At 57.3% G+C, this 19,533-nt stretch overlaps 4 protein-coding genes across 4 annotated transcripts; 2 read left to right on the top strand and 2 right to left on the bottom strand.

Moving 5' to 3' along the window:
• Window positions 1-1,177: 1,177 nt before the first annotated feature.
• On the bottom strand, window positions 1,178-4,423 carry CH63R_07066 (Glycine dehydrogenase; the record flags this gene model as incomplete). The annotated part of the gene is made up of 2 exons (XM_018302041.1): window positions 1,178-1,239; window positions 1,309-4,423. 2 exons carry the CDS (start codon window positions 4,421-4,423, stop codon window positions 1,178-1,180), a joined length of 3,177 nt encoding a protein of 1,058 aa, XP_018156819.1.
• A 2,450-nt stretch (window positions 4,424-6,873) lies between these two features.
• On the bottom strand, window positions 6,874-8,096 carry CH63R_07065 (Nucleoporin nup44; the record flags this gene model as incomplete). The annotated part of the gene is made up of 3 exons (XM_018302040.1): window positions 6,874-6,975; window positions 7,044-7,690; window positions 7,754-8,096. 3 exons carry the CDS (start codon window positions 8,094-8,096, stop codon window positions 6,874-6,876), a joined length of 1,092 nt encoding a protein of 363 aa, XP_018156818.1.
• A 608-nt stretch (window positions 8,097-8,704) lies between these two features.
• Window positions 8,705-9,632, top strand: CH63R_07064 (CHCH domain-containing protein; the record flags this gene model as incomplete). Its single annotated transcript, XM_018302039.1, has 4 exons — window positions 8,705-8,724; window positions 8,845-9,072; window positions 9,237-9,369; window positions 9,480-9,632. 4 exons carry the CDS (start codon window positions 8,705-8,707, stop codon window positions 9,630-9,632), a joined length of 534 nt encoding a protein of 177 aa, XP_018156817.1.
• Window positions 9,633-18,145: 8,513 nt separating this feature from the next.
• Window positions 18,146-19,203, top strand: CH63R_07063 (effector 14; the record flags this gene model as incomplete). The annotated part of the gene is made up of 3 exons (XM_018302038.1): window positions 18,146-18,705; window positions 18,768-19,072; window positions 19,133-19,203. The coding sequence occupies 3 exons, from the start codon at window positions 18,146-18,148 to the stop codon at window positions 19,201-19,203; spliced, it is 936 nt and encodes a 311-aa protein (XP_018156816.1).
• Between the last annotated feature and the right edge of the window lie 330 nt (window positions 19,204-19,533).

The raw sequence follows: 19,533 nt of genomic DNA, 5'->3' as shown, positions 1-19,533 counted from the left end.
TGCCCCACCACCGAATGAGGGGTATTTGTTTTATGTAAGCCGTGTGTTCGATAAGCGCAGCTGTCACTCATCACCAGCTCACTCACGCACTGCGTTTATGAGTATCATCTCACATCTCACTCCCCACTCCTCACTCTCACTTATTCTCAAGTATTACATACAGTATCCACGCGGCTGCAACATTCACGCTGAAGCATTCAATACCGATTCACGCACGACGGAGTAGGTTCTCCGCCCGCTCCAATGCTCAGCAAATGCAACGGCGCATTCGGTCGTCAAGCTTTGAGTTTTGAACTCTGCCCCGATTCATGCGTCAAAGCAGCCGCTGCCTCGGTTCAGCCTCTCTGCGTTGGATTGATCGCCCTCTTCCCCCGATGTGCAGTCACGTCAACGTCGCCCGTGACTCGCGGGCGGAGATCGCCAAGGCCGCTTCTCGAGTCTGGGTTTTGTGTAACATGCCGGTCCGGGTTTGTGACAAGAGATGAGGGAAAGCAGCTAGACCGGCTGACGATCCCCTCAGGTGCGTCTGCAATTCGTGATCAGCCATCTTGGTAAGCCAGCGATTCGCAGTCGTCGCTGCCCTTGGGCCCATTATCGTACACCGTCGCTCTTGAATGACTAGCCGCAACAACCGCGGCCAGTTAGTCGCGGAAACCCTTCGCAACACGCACGTGGAGCAAGTCAATGTTGTAGATGTTGGTTCGCATTTTCCGGCTACAAGCGCCCGCCAGTCTTCCTACGTTGTTGCGTCACAATGTCCCACAAAGAAAACGAAGAAAAAAAACCAATACCAAACGAAACAACCCTCCGGGCTGTGTGATGTCGTTGAACTCCCGCCGGTTCGCCCCAATGCGCCCGGCCCCCTCCTCCCAAACCCAAACCCTACCATGCATGAGTGTAATGCGTCTAAGAATTTTTCCCTGTTGAAATCGTAGGAACTCATATCCCTCCATTCGCTTGCTATAAGAGATGATGGGGGAAGAAATGTTGAAAAAAAGAAGGCCCGAACTTTGAACATTTGGTTGTCCGGGTGAAAGAGGACAGCCGTCTTGGATGTTGAATTACGTTCGAACCTCTAGGCTTGCAAACGTGTTGTTCGCTTTGCGTGTATGTCATGCAGTCACGATTCTACATCGTCCTGCTGGTATCATGGTCTATCAGATGCAAAATCATCCATTTACTCTTGCGTCGTGTCCACAACGGGAGGGCACGTGCAGAAGAGGTTCAGGTCACCGTATGCTGTGTCTCTCTGTTAGTCTTCTGTAACACGGATGCACCTTTGCAAAAGGGGACAAGGGAAACACTCACTGTCGTCGATGCGACCCACGCTGGGCCAGAACTTCTTCTCCTTCAGGTGCGGCAGCGGGTACACCGCCTTCTCGCGGGTGTAAGGGCGGTCCCATTTGCCCTCGCCGTCGCCCAGGATGACGTCCATCTGCGGGTGAGGCGCCATTTTGAGGACGTTGCCCTCTCGGGGCTGCTTGCCCTCCTCGACCTCGCGGATCTCCTGACGGATGCTGATGAGCGTGTCGATGAAGCGGTCGAGCTCCTCCTTGCTCTCGCTCTCCGTCGGCTCAATCATGAGCGTGTTGCTCACGGGCCAGCTCATCGTCGGCGCGTGGAAGCCGTAGTCCTGGAGGCGCTTGGCGATATCGATCGCCTCGATGCCCGCCGTCGCGCTGAACGGCCGCGCGTCGAGGATGAACTCGTGCGCGCACCGGCCGTTCTCGTTGGTGTAGAGGATCTTGTAGTGCGGCTTGAGGCGCGCGAGGATGTAGTTGGCGTTGAGGATGGCCGCCTTGGTCGCGAGGCGCAGGCCGTCGTTGCCCATGAGCGCGTTGTACGCCCAGCTGATGGGCAGAATGCCGGCGCTGCCGTACGGCGCGCTGGCCACCATGGCCTCCCCGGCCTCGGGCGAGCGGCCGGGCAGGTAAGGGCCGAGGTGCTCCTTGACGCAGATGGGTCCAACACCGGGACCGCCGCCGCCGTGAGGGATGCAGAAGGTCTTGTGGAGGTTGAGATGGCAGACGTCGGCCCCGATCTCGCCAGGCGAGCAGATGCCGATCTGGGCGTTCATGTTGGCGCCGTCCATGTACACCTGACCACCGTATTGGTGAACGAGGTCGCAGGCCTTCTTGACACTGGGCTCGAAGACTCCGTAGGTGCTGGGGTACGTGACCATGAAGGCACCGAGCTCGTCGGCGTGCTTCTTGCACTTGGCTTCCAGGTCCTCAATGTCCAGGTTACCCGTCTTCTGGTCGCACTTGATGGGGACGACGCGCATGCCGGCCATGGCGGCCGAGGCAGGGTTGGTGCCGTGGGCCGAGACCGGGATCAGGCAGATGTCACGCTTCTTGCCCGGCTGCTGCTCGAGGTACTTGCGGATGACGCGCAGGCCGGCGAACTCGCCCTGGGCGCCCGAGTTGGGCTGCAGGGAGACGGCGTCCATGGCGGTGATGCCCTTGAGCTGCTCCGACAGGCTGTCGATCAGGGCCGTGTAGCCCTTGAGCTCGCTCATGGGCGTGTGGGGGTGGATCGTGGAGAAGCCGGGGAGGGAGATGAGCGCCATCTCGGTCGCGCTGTTCAGCTTCATGGTGCAGGATCCGAGAGGGATCATGGAGTGGACGAGGGACAGGTCCTTGGACTGGAGGTGATGGATGTAGCGGAGGATCTCCGTCTCACTGCGGTGGGTGTTGAAGACGGGGTGGGTGAGGTAGGCAGACTGGCGACGGAGAGACTCGGGCAGCAGTTCCGCAATGTCCTGGGTGAGGGCGCCGTAGGCCTTGCTCGCGACCTCGGCGGTCTGGGCGCCGGTGGCTTTGCCGAGGACGGTGGCGATGGTGTGGAAGACTTCCTCGTTGACCGTCTCGTTAACACTGATGCCAATATCACCGTTTCCATAGTCGCGGAAGCCCAGACCAGCCTTCTTAGCCTCGGCCAAGATGTTCTGGGCGCGATCGCCAGCCTTGATCACGACAGTGTCGAACAAAACCTTGCCGTCGGGGCTGGCACCGCTCTGCTCAGTCTCCAGGCCGGCGGCCTCGGCGACGGCCTGGACGCCGCGAGCAAGCCGGACCAGTCTCGAGGCGATCTCCTTGAGCCCCTCGGGGCCGTGGTAGACGGCGAACAGCGCAGCCATGTTGGCCAGAAGAGCCTGTGCGGTGCAGACGTTGCTGGTGGCCTTCTCACGGCGGATGTGCTGCTCGCGGGTCTGCAGAGCCAATCTCAGGGCCCGGCGGCCGCTGCGGTCCTTGGAGACACCAACCAAGCGGCCGGGGATGCGGCGCTTGTGGGCCTCCTTGACGGCGAAGAAGGCGGCGTGGGGTCCGCCGAAGCCGAGGGGCACACCGAAGCGCTGGGCGCTTCCAAAAGCAATGTCGGCACCCCACTCGCCAGGAGGCGTAAGGACCGTCAGGGCCAGAAGGTCGGTCGCGGCGCTGAGCAGGGCACCCTGCTCGTGAACGAGCTCGGAAAGGCCCCGGAAGTCCTCAACCTTGCCCCTGGTGTCGGGGTACTGGATCATGACACCGACCAAGTCCTGTCCCAGGGCCTTGATCTTCTCCTGGGTCTCGGCGGTGCTGACATCGAGGGTCTCGACCTTGATGCCGAATCCCTGGGCTCTGCTCTTGAGAACGGAAATGGACTGGGGGTGAACGAGGTGGGAGACAACAAAGGTCTTGCCGGGCCTCTTGGCACGGGAGGCAGATAGAGCGTTCATCGACAAGGTCATGGCCTCGGCGGCCGCCGTCCCCTCGTCCAGGAGACTGGCATTGGAGATGGGGAGACCGGTCAGGTCGCAGACCATGGTCTGGTAGTTGAGGAGCGACTCGAGACGTCCCTGGCTGATTTCCGGCTGGTAAGGGGTGTAGCTGGTGTACCAAGCCGGGCTTTCCAGGACGTTGGTCTGAATAACACGGGGCGTGACACTGGGGTTGTATCCAGCGCCGATCAAAGGCAAGGGAGCGGCCTCGTTAGCCTTGGCCCAGGCGGTGGCCCGCGCCAGGATCTTGCTCTCATCCGTCGGGCCCTCGGTGTCCCAGGCGAAGGTCTTCCTCTCGGAGAGGATATCCGCGGGAAGAACCTGGGCAATAAACTCATCAATGGAGTTGGCGGGAGGGTCAAGCGCCTTGAGCATGGCCTCGGCGTCATGGACGTCAGGGCCGATGTGGCGGGGGATGAACGACTCGGGCCTCTGGAGCGGTTCAAGGGAGGCGTCAACCGAGGGGATCCTCGCGCTCGTGGCGTTCTGGAGGGATGTGATGGCGCTGAAGGTCCTCACACGGGGGACCCGAGAGGTCACGGCCGAGTTGGAGGCGCATGAGTTGCAAACCCACGAGGCCAACGGCGTCTGCCGGGCGAGAACCCTCGACCTCGGAGCTACCAGCCGAAGCTGGCGGGGGAGGGGCAATCTCAATGATGCCATTGTGGGAGGGAGGGAGGATAGGCGGGTTTTGTGAGTGGCAATTCAAAGATGAATTGAAAATGCCGTAAGACTCGCCGAGGTCCAAGGGTGTGTGTGACTTGAGGAAGAGAGGAGATAGAAAAGGGAGAGAGGTAAAGGAGAAGGAAAAAGGAAGAAGTGAAGAAGGAAGGAAGGAAGATAAGAAGAAGAAGCGGCGTGGTGGTGAGAGTCGTGCGCGCGCGTGTGTATCCGTATAGAAGAAATGTTGGCTCGGATAGTGGCCCGATATCGTTGTGTAGGTCGAGCAGCAACACCCTTGTCGCCACTTATAGATCCGAGATGCGACTCGGGATAAAAGCGAACCCTCGAACTGTCCCGATTCAAAACACCCCGTGCAGGTGCCTTTCTTCGCAACGGACTCCTTGGAAAAAGACCAGACGTTTTTGTTTTGCAAGACAAAACAAAATGAGGTAAAGAGCGAGGGGGGCGAGAAAGAGAGCGACCGGCGCCTACTGGACGCTTCAATGCGGACGTGTCGGTGAGGAACAGAACCGGTGCCGGCTGCCATCCGCCCTTGAATCTTCTTTCTTGTACCTTTTGGCTGTCTGTACTATGGAAGGGCTACCTACTTAGGTACTTATCGACTCGAAGTACGGATACGTACCCATGTGTAAGTACTGTACAGATTCTCTGGGGAGGTAGGTAGCAGAGCGTCCCCCAGGGATACGATTCCTGAGTCGGCCCCCCTCCAGAGCGCTGGACCGTTCGTTCATTCATCTGCCGCCCAAAAACACTCAGACACCTCACCAAGACACCAAGAAACCCTTTCGGTTGGGTGCGAGATCCCTGGCGCGCAGAGAGGTGACAGAGAGAGTGTGAGTGAAAGACCTACAGTAGGTAGACTAATCGTACGGAAAGGATCCGTCCGACGAGGGAAGGGAGACTGACCTTATCGGGCGATCCGCTGATAAGCGCGCACCGAAGGGGATCGAGGACGAGCGATAATTGAGCGATGCTGATGAGCCAGCAATAGGGAAGCCGCCTCCGGTCCCACGTTCCCCAACCATGCCCTCCCTGGCCTTTGGGGTCCCCGGCGCGTTCAAGCAAAAACGCTGGAAAACAGCACCGCGGGCCGTGGATAGCCCGCGATTACATCCAGAACCGGACCCTTTGACCAATGAGAGAAACGACAGGGTGGGCTGAGCATGGGTCCGGGGGGCATTTGTTGGAGGTGCGGATGAGAAACCGAGCGCTCGGTGGAAGAGCCGAGCTGCTCCAGCGCAGCAGTTGAAGCACTAAATTCACAATTAGATGCGCATGTGCATGTACCGAAGTACCTACTGTGGGCTAGGCAAGTAGTGTCAGTCCATGATTTGCTAAGCAAGCGGGTCGAACTGCGTGAGGCTCGAAAAGTGAGGTTTGGCACGCATTATGGGTACGTACCGCCCCGGGACGGAGCTGGACGGACTGGAGCTTCTCTAAATTTTTGCGACGACATCATCGCTGAACCTGGCAACCCAACCGCGAAATACTATCACCACCTCACGATCCATCCACCCACTCCGACATCACACCACCCCGGTCCCCAGTCAGTCTTTCATCGAAAAACAACAAACCGTCAAAATGTTTGGAGGATGTATGCACACTCCCCCCAAACCATGATAACCCGCCTTCCACAAGGCTCCCTTACTGCCCCAGCTAACCTGTTGCCTGCAGTCGCGCCGCCCCAGCTCAGCGAGGAGGAGATCAAGCAGATGGAGGCTGAGGCCAGCTTCTCTGTTCAGCAGGTCGTCGTCTCCGCCGTCCTTTTGTACCTCTGTACGTGCCAAACGTCCCCGGTCGTCCGATTGGCGGCCGTTCAATCACCAAAGCCTCCCTCTTCGCCCAAACATTTGCTAATCAGAGATTTTATTTTTTTACCATTGTTATAGCCCCCTTTGCTATCGACGCCGTCTCCGGCTTCTTTTAAACGAAAGTCTCCTTTCCTGGGGGTTTGAAGAGGACCCCTCTGAGGTTGGATATCATGACGAACAATGACGCGAAACAAAACGTCACGTCTGCAACGCAAGACAGGGCCCGCCACGACGATGAGCTGCGAGGCCATTCCGCCCGCCTAGGGCATGTGTAATGGGGATGAATACCCCCCCTCTTATGTAAAATATCATCTGTACACTGTACAAAGGGCTGGTCGGATGGGGCTATGGATATAGATCACACCGGAATCACGGCAAAAACAAACATCACGACTTTTGTTCGACGCGGCCTCGATCGATGCGTGCCCATGTGTGAAGGAGTGGTTCGCGGCACATCCAAACCCTCACCCTCACTTCGTTTTCTTGGTACGGGATTGCCTAATACTCATGCCATTGCACCCCATACATCCTATCCCGCACACCGCAAAGAGCGTTCGCTCGCATCCCATCGTCTTGATACGACATGTCCCACGACATCCAAACTCAGGAACGAGCCTCTCAGCTCGGGTTCCGCTCCTTCTCCCAGTCAGCAAAGGCTTTTGTGATCGACTCGACCTCCTTCTTGAGGTGCTGGATCTGCTTCTCGTAGTCTTCCAGGACCTGCGGTGACAGTCGGTTAGCATCACCCTTCCGGCAATAAACGAGGCGTTCCCAGCACACAATCTTACCTTCTTCGTCTTGTGTTCCGTCTCCTCGCTTAAACCCTCGCCGCTCGCGAACGCGGGCTTACTGGTCTCCTTCATAAGCTGGTCTGCGTAGTCCCGGAGCACGATCAGCCGGCTCCAGAGCTCTTCCTCCCTCGCCGCCAGCGCGGGGTCCTGCACGTTGCGCTCGAGCTCCACCAGCTTGAGCCGCAGGTCGTCTTCGTCGCCGCTGAGGGCGTAGCCACGGTTGCGCAACACCTGCACACGCGCGGCGAGGGCGAGGCACCGCTCGCGGAGCACGACGTGGCGCCGGCGGGCCGCCAGCGCGCGCACGCTCGTCTCGAGGTCATGCCGCGAGAGAATTGCGTCCAGGCTGGCGTTGATCTGGTGCAGGCGCACGTTAAGCTCCCCGACAACCTTCTTCTGCGTCTGGAGGCGCGCCGCAACGCCCGAGAATCCTGTGCAGAGGACCGGAATGTAGCCCGGCGCAGGCTTCTTTTGCAGCGCCTCCTCCCATTCCTTGGGATCTTCGTGCGGGCCGGGTTTGTAGAAGGGGACCGACGCCTCATCGACCTTGTTGTAGAAGTAGTGCTTAAAGGCGCAGTTGGGGTTTGTGGGGTTCCACTTCTCGAAGATGAGGGCCATTTGTTCGGGTATAGGCTTCTGGCTCTCTTCACGGGGTGCCGGTCAGTATCAAAATGTAAAGGAAGAACTCCAACAGAACATATACGTACGAGGTGTGTCCCTGCCGGGTTGCCAGAGGGAGCTTGAAAGCTGTGCTTGCGACTGTGACAAGCTGGGCATCTGCTGCTGCTGTTGCTGCTGCTGCTGTTGTTGTTGTTGTTGCTGCTGCTGTTGGGGCTGTTGAGACTGGGCAAACGAGTTCCCAAAGGCGTTTGACTGGTTCTGCGTTTGCCCAAACAAACTCAGACCACCTTGCTGCTGGTTTCCCTGCTGCTGTTGCTGCGGTTGCTGCTGCTGCTGCTGTGTCGACTGTCCCAGCGTGCTGCCGAATCCACCACCGCCGAAGAGGCCCCCAGTCTGCCCTGCGGGCTTCGGTGCTCCGAATAAACTCATTACGTGCGATGAAGCCTATGGATAATGAGGGTGTCCAAGGAAAGATAGCGCCGCTCTGTCGTCACGTCCGTACGATCGAGGTGGAAGAAGATTGATGCGCAGAGTGGCACAGCGCAAAAAGAAATCAATAACCCAAAAGAACCTCTTCAGCGCATGGTCGTCGGAAGAGCTGGGGTGAAAGAAGTCGCGGGTGTATCGGAACAAAGACGCGGCTTCCAGGGGCGGCTGGAGAGCAAATCGTCGCAGATGTTTCGCACGGGGGAGGATGCTTCACCGGGTATCGATCGCAGGGTTGCTGTTGAGCTGCCCGTTAGATTGGGGACCCAGCAACGAACGCGAAAAGAATAAATCGGAGCTTTGCAAGCTACGGCCGCCTTCACCGGGCGCCACACTTTTTCCCAGACCGAGCGAGAAGCACACCGTGGCGCCACAGTCCAAAGCTCCACTTCAGCCTCGCCCCAACCGAGCCAATCAGCTCTCTCCTAAATCGACCTCACTTCAATTCGCAGCGTCCAGTGCCCGGAAAGCTTGCTCTGGATGACCATCCGAACCCAGAAACGACCTCTCTCCCTTCCCCCCCCGACTCCCCCATCACCACAACCACAACCATGGCGTCCCGACGGCCTCAGTACGTGCCCCCTTAGCCCCGTCATACCTTCCGGCCGTCCAATTGGCCCAATCGCAGCTCATCCCCGACGACTCTTGGATCGCGACAACAACAGAGAGGCTAACCACGATGCGCTCGCAGATTCAACCAGCAGGTCCAGGTCGACACGACCCCCCTGCCCGACGACATCCCCAAGGTCAAGGAGGTCGGCGCCAGCTCCGCGCCCCTTCTGTCCGCCTCCTACTTCATCGGCGCCCGGTGCCGCGAATACAATGACGACTTCATGCAGTGCAAGACCGAGAACCCGGGCCGCGGCGAGTTCGACTGCCTGAAGGAGGGCCGGAGGGTCACGAGATGTGCCTCTAGCGTGTACGTTGAACCATTCTCTTTCTCCGTCGGCTACGTCGGAGATCAGAGGTGGAAGCTGGCCCTCAACTGGGACTTGGCCGACCGGGAGCCGCGGGGTGCAGGACACGGGACAAATGTCGCGATAGGGATGTCGAAACGCTGACTTGGAATCCGCTTCTCCACAGGCTGAAGGACATCAACACCCACTGCCTCGAGCAGTTCAAGGCTCACTGGACCTGCATCGAGAACCGCAACCACCAGCTCTACCAGTGCCGACCGGCCGAGTGGAAGCTGAACAAGTGTGTCTACGAGAACCTGGTACGTAATGACCTACCTTGTCGAGCAGAGAGGACTGCCGGAGCCTTCTCCCGCTTTCACTCTGTTCTCTGTATGACGGCCGACCAATAGCTCACCCCTCTCTTTCGCAGAAACTCGAGAAGAACATTCCCAACCAGCGTCCCGGCGTCACCCCCGTCGAGCTCCGCCCCCACATGATCTACGCCGACCAAGCCATCAACACCCTCGAGGGCAAGCCCTTCATCCCGCCGTCAAAGGCCGAGGGCAGCAAGCAGGCGTCGTAAAAGGCGGGCATGTTTGTGGGCGTGTTCGCGTGCGCGTGTCTGTGTTGCGAAGGGCGCTGTGGGAAGACGGCTCTCTCTTTCTTCTCCGATACGGATGCCGCGGAGGGAGGGAGGGAGAGACGTCTAGGCTTTGCGTTGAAGATGTAGGCTCGGAACTTGGCGATAGAAAGCGCTGTGTACATATGTCATCAATCAGAGTTGGAATCAACCAAAATGGCTTCTTTCTGTTACTTGCCCTGCTTCCGTGCTTACCCCATTTCCCGCGACGATCTGGTAAGTAGCTGCAACAACGGAGCGCGTCTCGGCTTGAGACGGCCGACTGGACACGGTCGACGGTGAGGCGTCAGCGTCCAGAGCTTATTGGGAGGTGAACCTCCACTTCTTCAACGGCGTCCTAGGCGAGTTCCAGACCATAACTTCTCTGCCTTGGGCGTCCTGGTCATGAGATACACGCCGTGGTTCATTCCAACCTGATGTTCGCTCGTGGAAGGCTTCCATCGAGCCCACGTGCCAAAAGAAGAACGCCGACGTCCTGCCGGCCTGGTCTGGTCTACCTACAGTATACAGACGGATTCAATGGCAACATTCACGGGCCAAGAGGACTGCCAAAATGCCCTCGGCGAGCGTTGCAACGCTCCTCTTCGTCATCAAGATCTGCTTCGAGGCGAACAGCCTGACTGCAACCGCATCAATCTTTCATCAACACCCCCCTCCTTTGAGCACCGTCCCGAAAAGCACACACCCGCCAAACACCCGGACCAACCCTCCTTGAATCTTCCTGCAACTTCTCTATCACTCACTCGCTCGATCTTACTCTCCCTCGCTCACTGGCCTCCGCCGTCGTCGACCTCGTCCCCGTTTTGGTCCTCCCAGGACGCATGTGGCCCGTACGACCACAACTCCCCCTTAGCACAACAATTCTGCCTCGGGGGTGCTGAATTCCTTGTGGCAACCCGATTTGCCTCTGCTATGTCTCTCGAGTTGAGGGGGAGGGGTTTTTTTTTTGGGGGGGGGGGGGGGGGGGGTTGCGGTAAAGGGGCGCGGAGACCGCTTTTGATCAGACCCCACGCCTGTTCTGCCTTGCCTGCGTCGTGGGACAGAACGCAGCAGCTGGGAAGGAAAGGCAGGATTGGACCGGGCCAGATTTTACTGACGTGATCGACCTTGTCATTCTTACGGACGTGCGACGTTACAGTTACGAGACTGGATTTCGTCCAGCGCACCCTCGTGTGAGAGTCTGTAAAGCTTACCCTTCAGCTGTCACGACCGCATAGACAACTCCCCGGCAGGTAGCCGAGACAACGGTGGAAGCGTCGGAGACATTCGATGACTATGGCGGATGAGGCATCGTCTATGAGTCCGCGTCGGTTCCCACGGGAAAGAACATCGACGGCGAAAGAGATGGGACAGAAGTCATATGAGGAATCAGCCACGGCGATGCCGATATGTGAGCAGTCATCCAACAAGCCTATCACAGTTTTTGAGTCAGGAGGATTCCAAGACTCGTCTCCTTTGTGTGCCCCTACGGCAAGTGACATGCTGACGGCGTAGTCAGAACAGACTGGGGTAAGACGTGTTGGCCCTCTTGTCGAGAACGATGCCAATCTACCTCCGACGCGGGGTTTACGCCCGCTGGACGCCACCCCACCAAGAAGAACGTACGTTGAACGGTCCTTCGGATGCGTTTGCCAAAAAGCGAAGCCGCACACGCCGCCTTTCAGTCAGGAGTAGAAGGTGTTAGGAAAGCAGTAAGCCGCCATGGATGGGTAGGACGTGTGCCGTGTGTATACATGTGAGCAGACTGATAGGGGATGCGGGTGACGCTTGTAAGAAAGCTACAAGATCATCACCCCTTTGCACGACGACTTCCTAACATGTTGACGTCGCTAAGACTAACGTACAGGCGAAGAGGTATCAGAGAAGAAGAGGCTAGAGTTTCTAGAATAGCCTTTCGGGGCGTACATGAAGAAAAGATGGATAAGACAGTTGGTCAGGAGGTGTCTTGAGGATCCCGACTGTCTGACTTGCGCGGAGTTGGATTGTGGTCATATGGTCGCTCGATCTGTGCATCGAAACCGGAGACTGAGATGGACGAGCCATCTTGGCATTCTTGGGCAGTGGCGACGTTGAACGAAAGCTACTGGAAGTCGTTGAGGTGCACCTTATGGAGTATGATGAAGATGTCCGCCTCTAGCTTGTTGCTTGTCAGATCTGGGTGAGGGAACCTATTTGAAGCTGGCGACGGGGCGCATGCTTCGTCGCAGCATTCCGCGAAGGGTCGACCATGGCAAAGCCCACTCATGTTCATGCGGCTGTCGTCCAGGTCCTATTGATGATGCGACGAATACCTTGAAATTAAGTGTTGCTTCCTGCCTCAAACACTGAATAGCATGGCAAACCGAATTTGTCCAGATCTTGCGGAGTTTGTCCCTTGTTTCCGACTCCTGCTATTTCCCCAAAGCATTTCAGCATGACAAGAAACCGAGAAGCTGGCAAGTTGGAAAGCTCTCGCCCGCCGAGGCCATTCAAATGGAACACTGCGATCGAGCTTGACGCTGTCGTGAAACCTCCGTTGGCTTGACGTCAGGGTTGTTGCTGTTAATCGTAGAGGACATGGGCATCATGGGTTTCTGTCATGCCATGCGCCGAAGGGTGTCGATGTAGTGAAACCTCGAGTCACGGGCGCTGGACCACCGGGCCGCGCAAGGTGGCCGCAGAAATCGCCAAACGACATGTTTCGGAAGACTTCTACGTGTTTGGGTGATCTGGTGCCCCTGGACCAAACAGAGGGTCGCCAAAGAACCTCGCTGACACAGCGAGGGAGGGCTTGAGGGTTTGACTTTGTGCCCCCGTGGTTGAGGGCATGCTTATCGGCGCGTACTCGGCATGCCCGGGCTTGTTCCTGGAGGATTTTGCAGCCCAACGGGTTCCAGAGTCTAGACTTGCGAAGGCAAATTTCGTGTGCGGCGTTCGTCTTTCTTGTGGGCTGGACATGAGTCGATGGTAACAACGTGATGGCAAGTTGGAACTTGGAAATGGGGACTCCAGCAGCGACAGGGTCTCGAGATCTCAGGATCTAGGATGGAAATGCCGTCTTCCCCGGGGTTCGGCCGTCTGAACTCTGAAATGATGTGCCGTGTGGCCCGCGATCCACCGGCAATCAGAAAAGAGGGACGGCGCACGCGGGGCAGAACCAAGAAAAAAACCCTCACCCGAATTTCGTAGGCAAGATTAAGGATGTTCGAGGCCCTGGGAGTAAACAAAAGCTCATTTCGCGGTTGATGAAAGCTCACGCTGCCCCCGACCAGCCCCTGTTTCCGCCTTTTTGGTGGCCAGGACGCCGCTCTCATGAATGGATGGCTGTGATGGAACCCAAACAGCGGGGGGTGAAGAAAGGTCTGAATCCTGATTGCTTTGCGCTCATTTGCCCTCAGAAATGAGATGCGCTGAGGGACTCCCCTGGTTGTCAAGTCAGGGCCAGCTGGGATGGCGATGTCGGGGGAGCTGCTCTAGCTCCGCAATAAGTTTCACCACATGGGTGGCAAGTTAAACTAGAAACCTGTGGCATGAGAGTTTATATTCGAGCCGGGTCAAAACAATGCCGTGTGATTGAAGAAGACGAGAAGACATCTTGTTTGTGGTGAGGATGGGCAGTGTCCATAACTTGAGAAGGGATGAAAACCTCTGTTCTACAGACTGGGGGGGTGTGTCATTGGCGACTGGCAAGGTCGCATTCAACTGCCTCAGCGGGATACATCTGTGCACTTCCTCGCAGCTGCATGGGAGGAAACTTCCGAACGATCGTCGCTTGTCGAGTGTGCTCCACGTCTAATCGGACGGCTTGAGATGTTCGGTTATGTATGCAGCCGGAAACCTTGTCCTTTCCCCTTTCGCTCAGTTGAATGACACAACTGCCACACTTGATGACAGAGTCGATTGAAGTCCTGACAGCCCGCTAACAGACTACAGCGAACACCACGGGAGCCATTGGACTGATTCATGGAAAGGGCCGGCGTATGTGGTTCGAACTTTGGCCATCTAGAACGTTTGGCTGAACTGGGTCGCCCTCCACTAAGCGGCGGGGGCATGTTGAATAGATTTGCACTACAGTAGCCGTCCGTCACAATCACCATCTCGATCGAGGCCGCTGATCACGGGTCCGGTCCGGCGAACAGTGCGGCAGATTGGCTTTCGGGAAAGAAGCTGAATCGAACTCGGGATGATGTAAATCACTGTTCGCGCGGGGTTAGGGTTACCCAGCAGCTGGAGCTGGCTCGACGACTTGGCCGTTGAGAGCAAGTGCCGCTGGGTTGCGAAGTTCAAGCCATCACCGTTCGCTATAGGTAAATATAGGTGAGCTTGTCTGCAGTACTCTTGGCGCGAACTGGATGAGCGCCACCGGACCAATTAGTAGGGCGATGGCGTTCGTTTCCCGCAGCCTGTCGAAAGCTGTGCAGCGCTCGGAAGGATGTTCTTTTCCAAGGTGGTAGCCACACCACAGAAGTCCGGTTGGCTGTCGGCAAGGAGGCACTGCCGCAGGACAGGCGTCCATCCGTGTATTGGCTCGTCCAAACGTACATATCAGCAATGTGCCGGCAGACGTCTGTGATTGTGTGCATGGGCCGTATCTCTTCTTCACGGGGAGCATCTGCCTCCAGTGGAAATTGGCGATACAGGTTGATGTCCACCTCAACCTCCATTAGCTGTGTCGGCTGTTATCCACAGTTGGTAAGGGCGTAAGCGATGCCTGAAATCCATCCCCTACCACCCCCCGGAGAAAGCAGCATGTATGCATGCATGCATGCATGCATGGTGTTGGAAGGCCGGAGGATTTTGCAGCTTCATCTCACTCGTCTTGGGCTCCGCGCCGGGATGCCAGGTTTCCTCGGAGACCCATCCCATCGTCATCGGTAATCAAAGGTCCAGAATGATGTCGTGTGCGATGGGACGCTGAGTCCGATGAGTTGGCTGGAAACAAATGGTCCGATGGCAAGGCGACAAGGTGGAGTGGTGGTCAGCGACGACTCCACGAGCGTAATGAGGTCATTTGACGAAAAACGGAAGGGACGGCCAAAGGCTGCGGTAGTAAAGTTAAAAACGTATCGTGGACCGGGGATGGCTGACAGAAGCACAGTGGCAGTTGGGTGGCGGGCGATGTTGTGTTGCAGCCATCGTCGCGACCAGGGCGCTATCGTCGCCCAGGAGAAACCCCATTTTAAAGATATGAGCGGCGAGTGGAAGCAGTTGAGCAGCATCAGCAGAGGCAACTGCTGCTGACTGAAGGGAAGAGAGATGGCGGTCGAGGCGACGCTCTTTAGCAAGGGCGGCGTCGAGGAAGGCGCCGCGCACAGTCCAGGACCAGCAAGACTGGATGAACGGGTCCCCACCGAGATTAAGGCCGTTTCAGAGTTATGGGTCTCCCCCGGCCAAGTGGCTGTTTGGTGGAGCCGCCCAGATGACCCTTGCAGCAATCAGAGCAGAAGCACCCACTCTGCTGCAAGGTACCGGCTCACTTAGAGGGCTGCTGTTGCCATTTGAGCCAATTACATGGGGGGACTGTACGCTGCCGCATGGGAATTGGTCAAATGTGCCGAGAGGCCAGGGGCCGGGACGTGGGAGAAGGGGAAAGGAGGGGGGCGTGTGTTGAGCAGACGAGACGCCAGGGCCGACGACGGACGACGGGCGGAGCGAGATGACATTGGCAGGGTGGGAAGATAGCGCCTTGGAAATCGTCTGCAAGCCCCCCTATTCTCCGCTGCCCCTCGAGCACGCTCTCTTACCTCTGCCGCCTGCACTACCATCTGTCGCTGTTGGAATACACCACCGGCTGTTACTGTTCCAAAATATCTGCTCTGTGTCAGCCAAGACTGCCGCGCTGCTTTGCAAGGGCTCCGGGACTCCTGGAGGAGCCAGAGGAGGGCCGTCCGGGGCCAGGAGACGCCCTCGATGCTGGACCTGATGGAGGTGGAAGATCAGACGTCGCTTACACCTGCGCTTAGGGGCAGGGTGATGGGCTCTCATTCTGGGCCTGAGCTGACGCATGGCCCGACTCCTTGATGCTTTTGCGCACACGGCCTGGCTTGGTAAGGAGAAAGGGAGCAACGAGGTCGTGCTGTCGAAGTGACGGAGAGATGGTTTTTGTGAATGGCGGGCAGGAGGGATTAGAACCATCCTCGGGCAACAAGGGACGACGGTGTCTGCTGCGTTGATAATATGCAGCAATTATGACCCGCATCTGGGAATGCATATCGGTCACATGCTGCAATCTAGAGCGGCAAAATCGGCGCCCTCGATCGGGAAGCTGACCCAGTGATGGACAACATCTGGTTTGTAAGGCAGACGGGAGGGGGGCAAGGTTTGAGGATCTGCTCGGTGCATGGTAGATGCACGTCGGGCTGAAGGCTGAGAGACAGAGCGAGCGGCGAGGCGTAGCATTGATATATGTTTTGGTATTTTTTCCCTACGGCGAATATGAAATGTCATCCGAACGCTTTTAAGAGGTGTTTCCGAGGCACCAGGAAAGCAGCACTATCAGGTGAGTCGCACCTGCTGCCGCGTCATAGTCAGAGTGGCGATCTCGAAGACGAGGAAGGACCACACTCTGAAGTTCGTCCCTTCTTCGAGCGCCTCTGCTTCTTCACGCACTAGCTGCCAGTCCAACGATACAACCACCCCCAGATGATTTTGACGCACCCCCTTTTCTCTCTCCTAAACACTTACACGCACCTAGTACAGGCCAGCTTCGTTCCCTCAGTCACTTTGACTCAATTGCAAACCCCCAGACAGGCCAAACTGCGCCCAATTTCTTTTTTAGGGCCTGCCCAGCTTGCTTGTCTCGCCTCCAGATAGTTATCCTTCATCACCCGTTGCCTCCACTGCCTCTCCACGACCCCCTCAAGGGTTGGACCCCTCTCTCATCGCTCTTCCTTCTGCTGGTATTCTGCAGGGCCCGCATTGCACTCCCGTCGTCCCGTCCTCTCTGTTCGTCTGATTTTCCTCGCAAATCTCACGCCTCTCCACACAGGCTCACACGCCACCCCTCCACCCCTCGACATCGAAACCTCCACAACCCACAACCCACAATCCACAGTACACCACACCCGCCGGGAACCCCAGTCGCCCTTCACCAACAGAACCATCCTCGGCGCGGTCTACGGTCAGTCGCACACACGCCGCACCTAAACAACCCAACCGCACAGCTCTCTCACTATCACTCCTACTCTCACGCACTCCCTGGACGCTCTGGCCTTGAACCTTGTCGACGCTAACCTTGAACTGGCCTCACGCTCAGACTCTCGCCCGGCCCCTCAATCCCAGTCGTGCGGGTTTCCGTCGTCCTGTCGGCTCCTTTTTAGTAGCCCGCCATCGCCATCCAGAACGTCTTGTCTCTCCTCCTTGCTTCACCACTCCCAGGAGACCGCTTCTTCCACTCCCTTCACCCCCCTTCCTTTCTCCGCCTCGGCCTCGGTCACCATCGTGTCGTGTTTGACACCGTCCATTCCTTTAAAACCAATCATATCGCCACCGGGTCGAGACCTCCAATCCCCTCTTTTCCTGCACCCTCAACCTTCCAGGATAGAAGGACAGGCAGGCTACCGACATTCCTTTCGGAACCGCGATTCACCTTCACGTTCTCTACCCAACAAGCACCGGCTTCTTGTCATTCCTTCGCAACCCCTCTCACGAGACTTCTTTTTTTCTACGGCTCACTACTCTCCGGAAAAAACAGTTACGACTCCGTCCAACCTCCTTCCAACTTCAGCAACTACGTTGTTCAACCACACTCCTTTCCACACCACAAGGTCCTAGACGGAACCGTATCAGCAGTGCTGCATCACCACACACAGCTGGCTCTGAGAACCACCTCACGGGACATATTTAACTCCGCCCATCAATTCACTCCGATAAATATCTCTCCCATCACAACCCAACCTCCTTCCTCCGGACCGAATCCCCCTGTTCGTTAGATTCCGCGAATCATTCCAAGACATCAAGCAACAGCATCAAAAGGTGAGTCGCCCTGATCCAGATTTCCCTCATACTCCACTTTTCCTGCCATGTCTTCATTCCATTCGCGTCAATGGCATTGTTTGGAACGCCATCAACAAGAGGGACACATTCCAGCACGAATCGTGTCGCTCCTTCCAACAATGGTTGTTGTTCATTGTCTTCCCCCGTCACGTGTTGTTTGACTCACTGTGTCGAACAATGCGTACGGCGGGGTCCATGTGTCGGGAGCATCGAACAGCACCGGCTGAGGCATGCTATGCTCATGAGGCGCCGAGCAAGCCGGGTGTCTTGATCCTCGACGGATGTCATATATGAATATGATATCCCCCTTTGTTCAAGTTCTCGTTCCACCTTGCCTCAACCCACTCCTTTTTTCTTCTCTCATCAGTCGCTAGTCGGACTTTGCTTCCTTCACTCGTACACATACAACATCTTCGCGGGCGAAGCTAATTGTCTTTTCAGATCTTCACTTTTTTCGATACCAGCTTTATCCAACTCACAAAATGAAGTCTTCCATTGTTCTTGCCGCCACTAGTGCCGTCTTGGCCATGGGTGCCGCCATCGATCCCCGTGCCCTGGAGGTCGTCCTGGACATCACCTACGTGACCGTCACCGTCACTGAGGGCGTTCCCATCGAGGAGCCTACTCCCACCCCTACTCCCTCCACCCCGGCTGTCTTCTACGAGGCTCCCAGCTCCGTCCCCAAGATTGAGGATACGCCCGCGCCTGCGCCCATCTTCGAGACCATCACCACCAAGCGCTCCGAGACTCCCACCCCGACCCCGACCCCGACTCCCACCCCCACTCCTACCCCCGAGCCTGTTGTCGCGCCCGTCGTCTCGGAGCCCGTCGCCCCCTATGTCCCTGCTCCCGCGCCTACCGTTGTCGAGACCACCGAGGCCGCCCCTAGCGCCGCTCCCGCCGTCAGCGACCTCCAGAGCACGTGCCTCGACTCCCACAACATTCACCGGTCTAACCACTCTGCTCCCGCTCTGACCTGGGACAGCGCCCTTGCCAGCTACGCCCTCATCACCGCCCAGACCTGCGTCTTCGAGCACGACATGTAAGTCGAGCACGAGCCCTCGGCCAGCATATTTCCTTGACCCGCTACTAACGTACGATTAGGGCCACTGGCGGTGGTGGCTACGGCCAGAACCTTGCCATGTGGGGTGCCACTGGCTCCGAGGGTCTTGGTGAGGCCAAGGCTGCCCAGCGTGCCATCACTGAGCAGTGGTACAACGGCGAGCTGAACCTCTACACCGGCTATGGCGAGGCCAGCCCTGACATGACCAACTTCCTCCAGTGGGGCCATTTCACCCAGATGGTCTGGGTTGACACCACCACTGTTGGCTGCGGCGTCCACTACTGCGCTGCCGGCACTCTCAGCTCCATTGGCAGCTGGTACACCGTCTGCAACTACAAGTCCCAGGGTGAGTTAACCACTTGTCTATCTCGCCTATGCCTTGAGCACCCGATCTAACTGAACCCAGGCAACGTCATTGGCAGCTTCGACAAGAACGTCCTGCCTCCCGGCAGCGCCGCCACCGTCAACATTGCTTAAGCGGTGTGACTAGCCGACGAGCGTCCTTGGACTATTCCAAAGCAACTGCATTTGCACCCTTCATCCTGCCCGCTTGAAGCATAACTGGGTTATTTTGTTTGCGACACGGCCACTGGGTACGAGTGCGGATGAGCTCCATCACACTAGCGAGGCATTTTTTTCTCTTCTACTGCTGTACTTTATCGGGGGATCGCTTGACTTTTTTTTCGATCTCCTCGTCTCGGCCCCCGGACTCTTTGAATCATGCGCTTTGGTCGCCCATAAATGGCATGGGTACATTTCTCTTCATACGAGTCTCGTTACGGCACTTGCGTGATGGATAGGCACGGC

This window comes from Colletotrichum higginsianum, chromosome 5, assembly GCF_001672515.1.
Source record: "Colletotrichum higginsianum IMI 349063 chromosome 5, whole genome shotgun sequence".
Classification (NCBI taxonomy): domain Eukaryota; kingdom Fungi; phylum Ascomycota; class Sordariomycetes; order Glomerellales; family Glomerellaceae; genus Colletotrichum; species Colletotrichum higginsianum.
The sequence above is the reverse complement of the archived record's forward strand: the minus strand, read 5'-3'. Positions and strand labels throughout refer to the sequence as shown.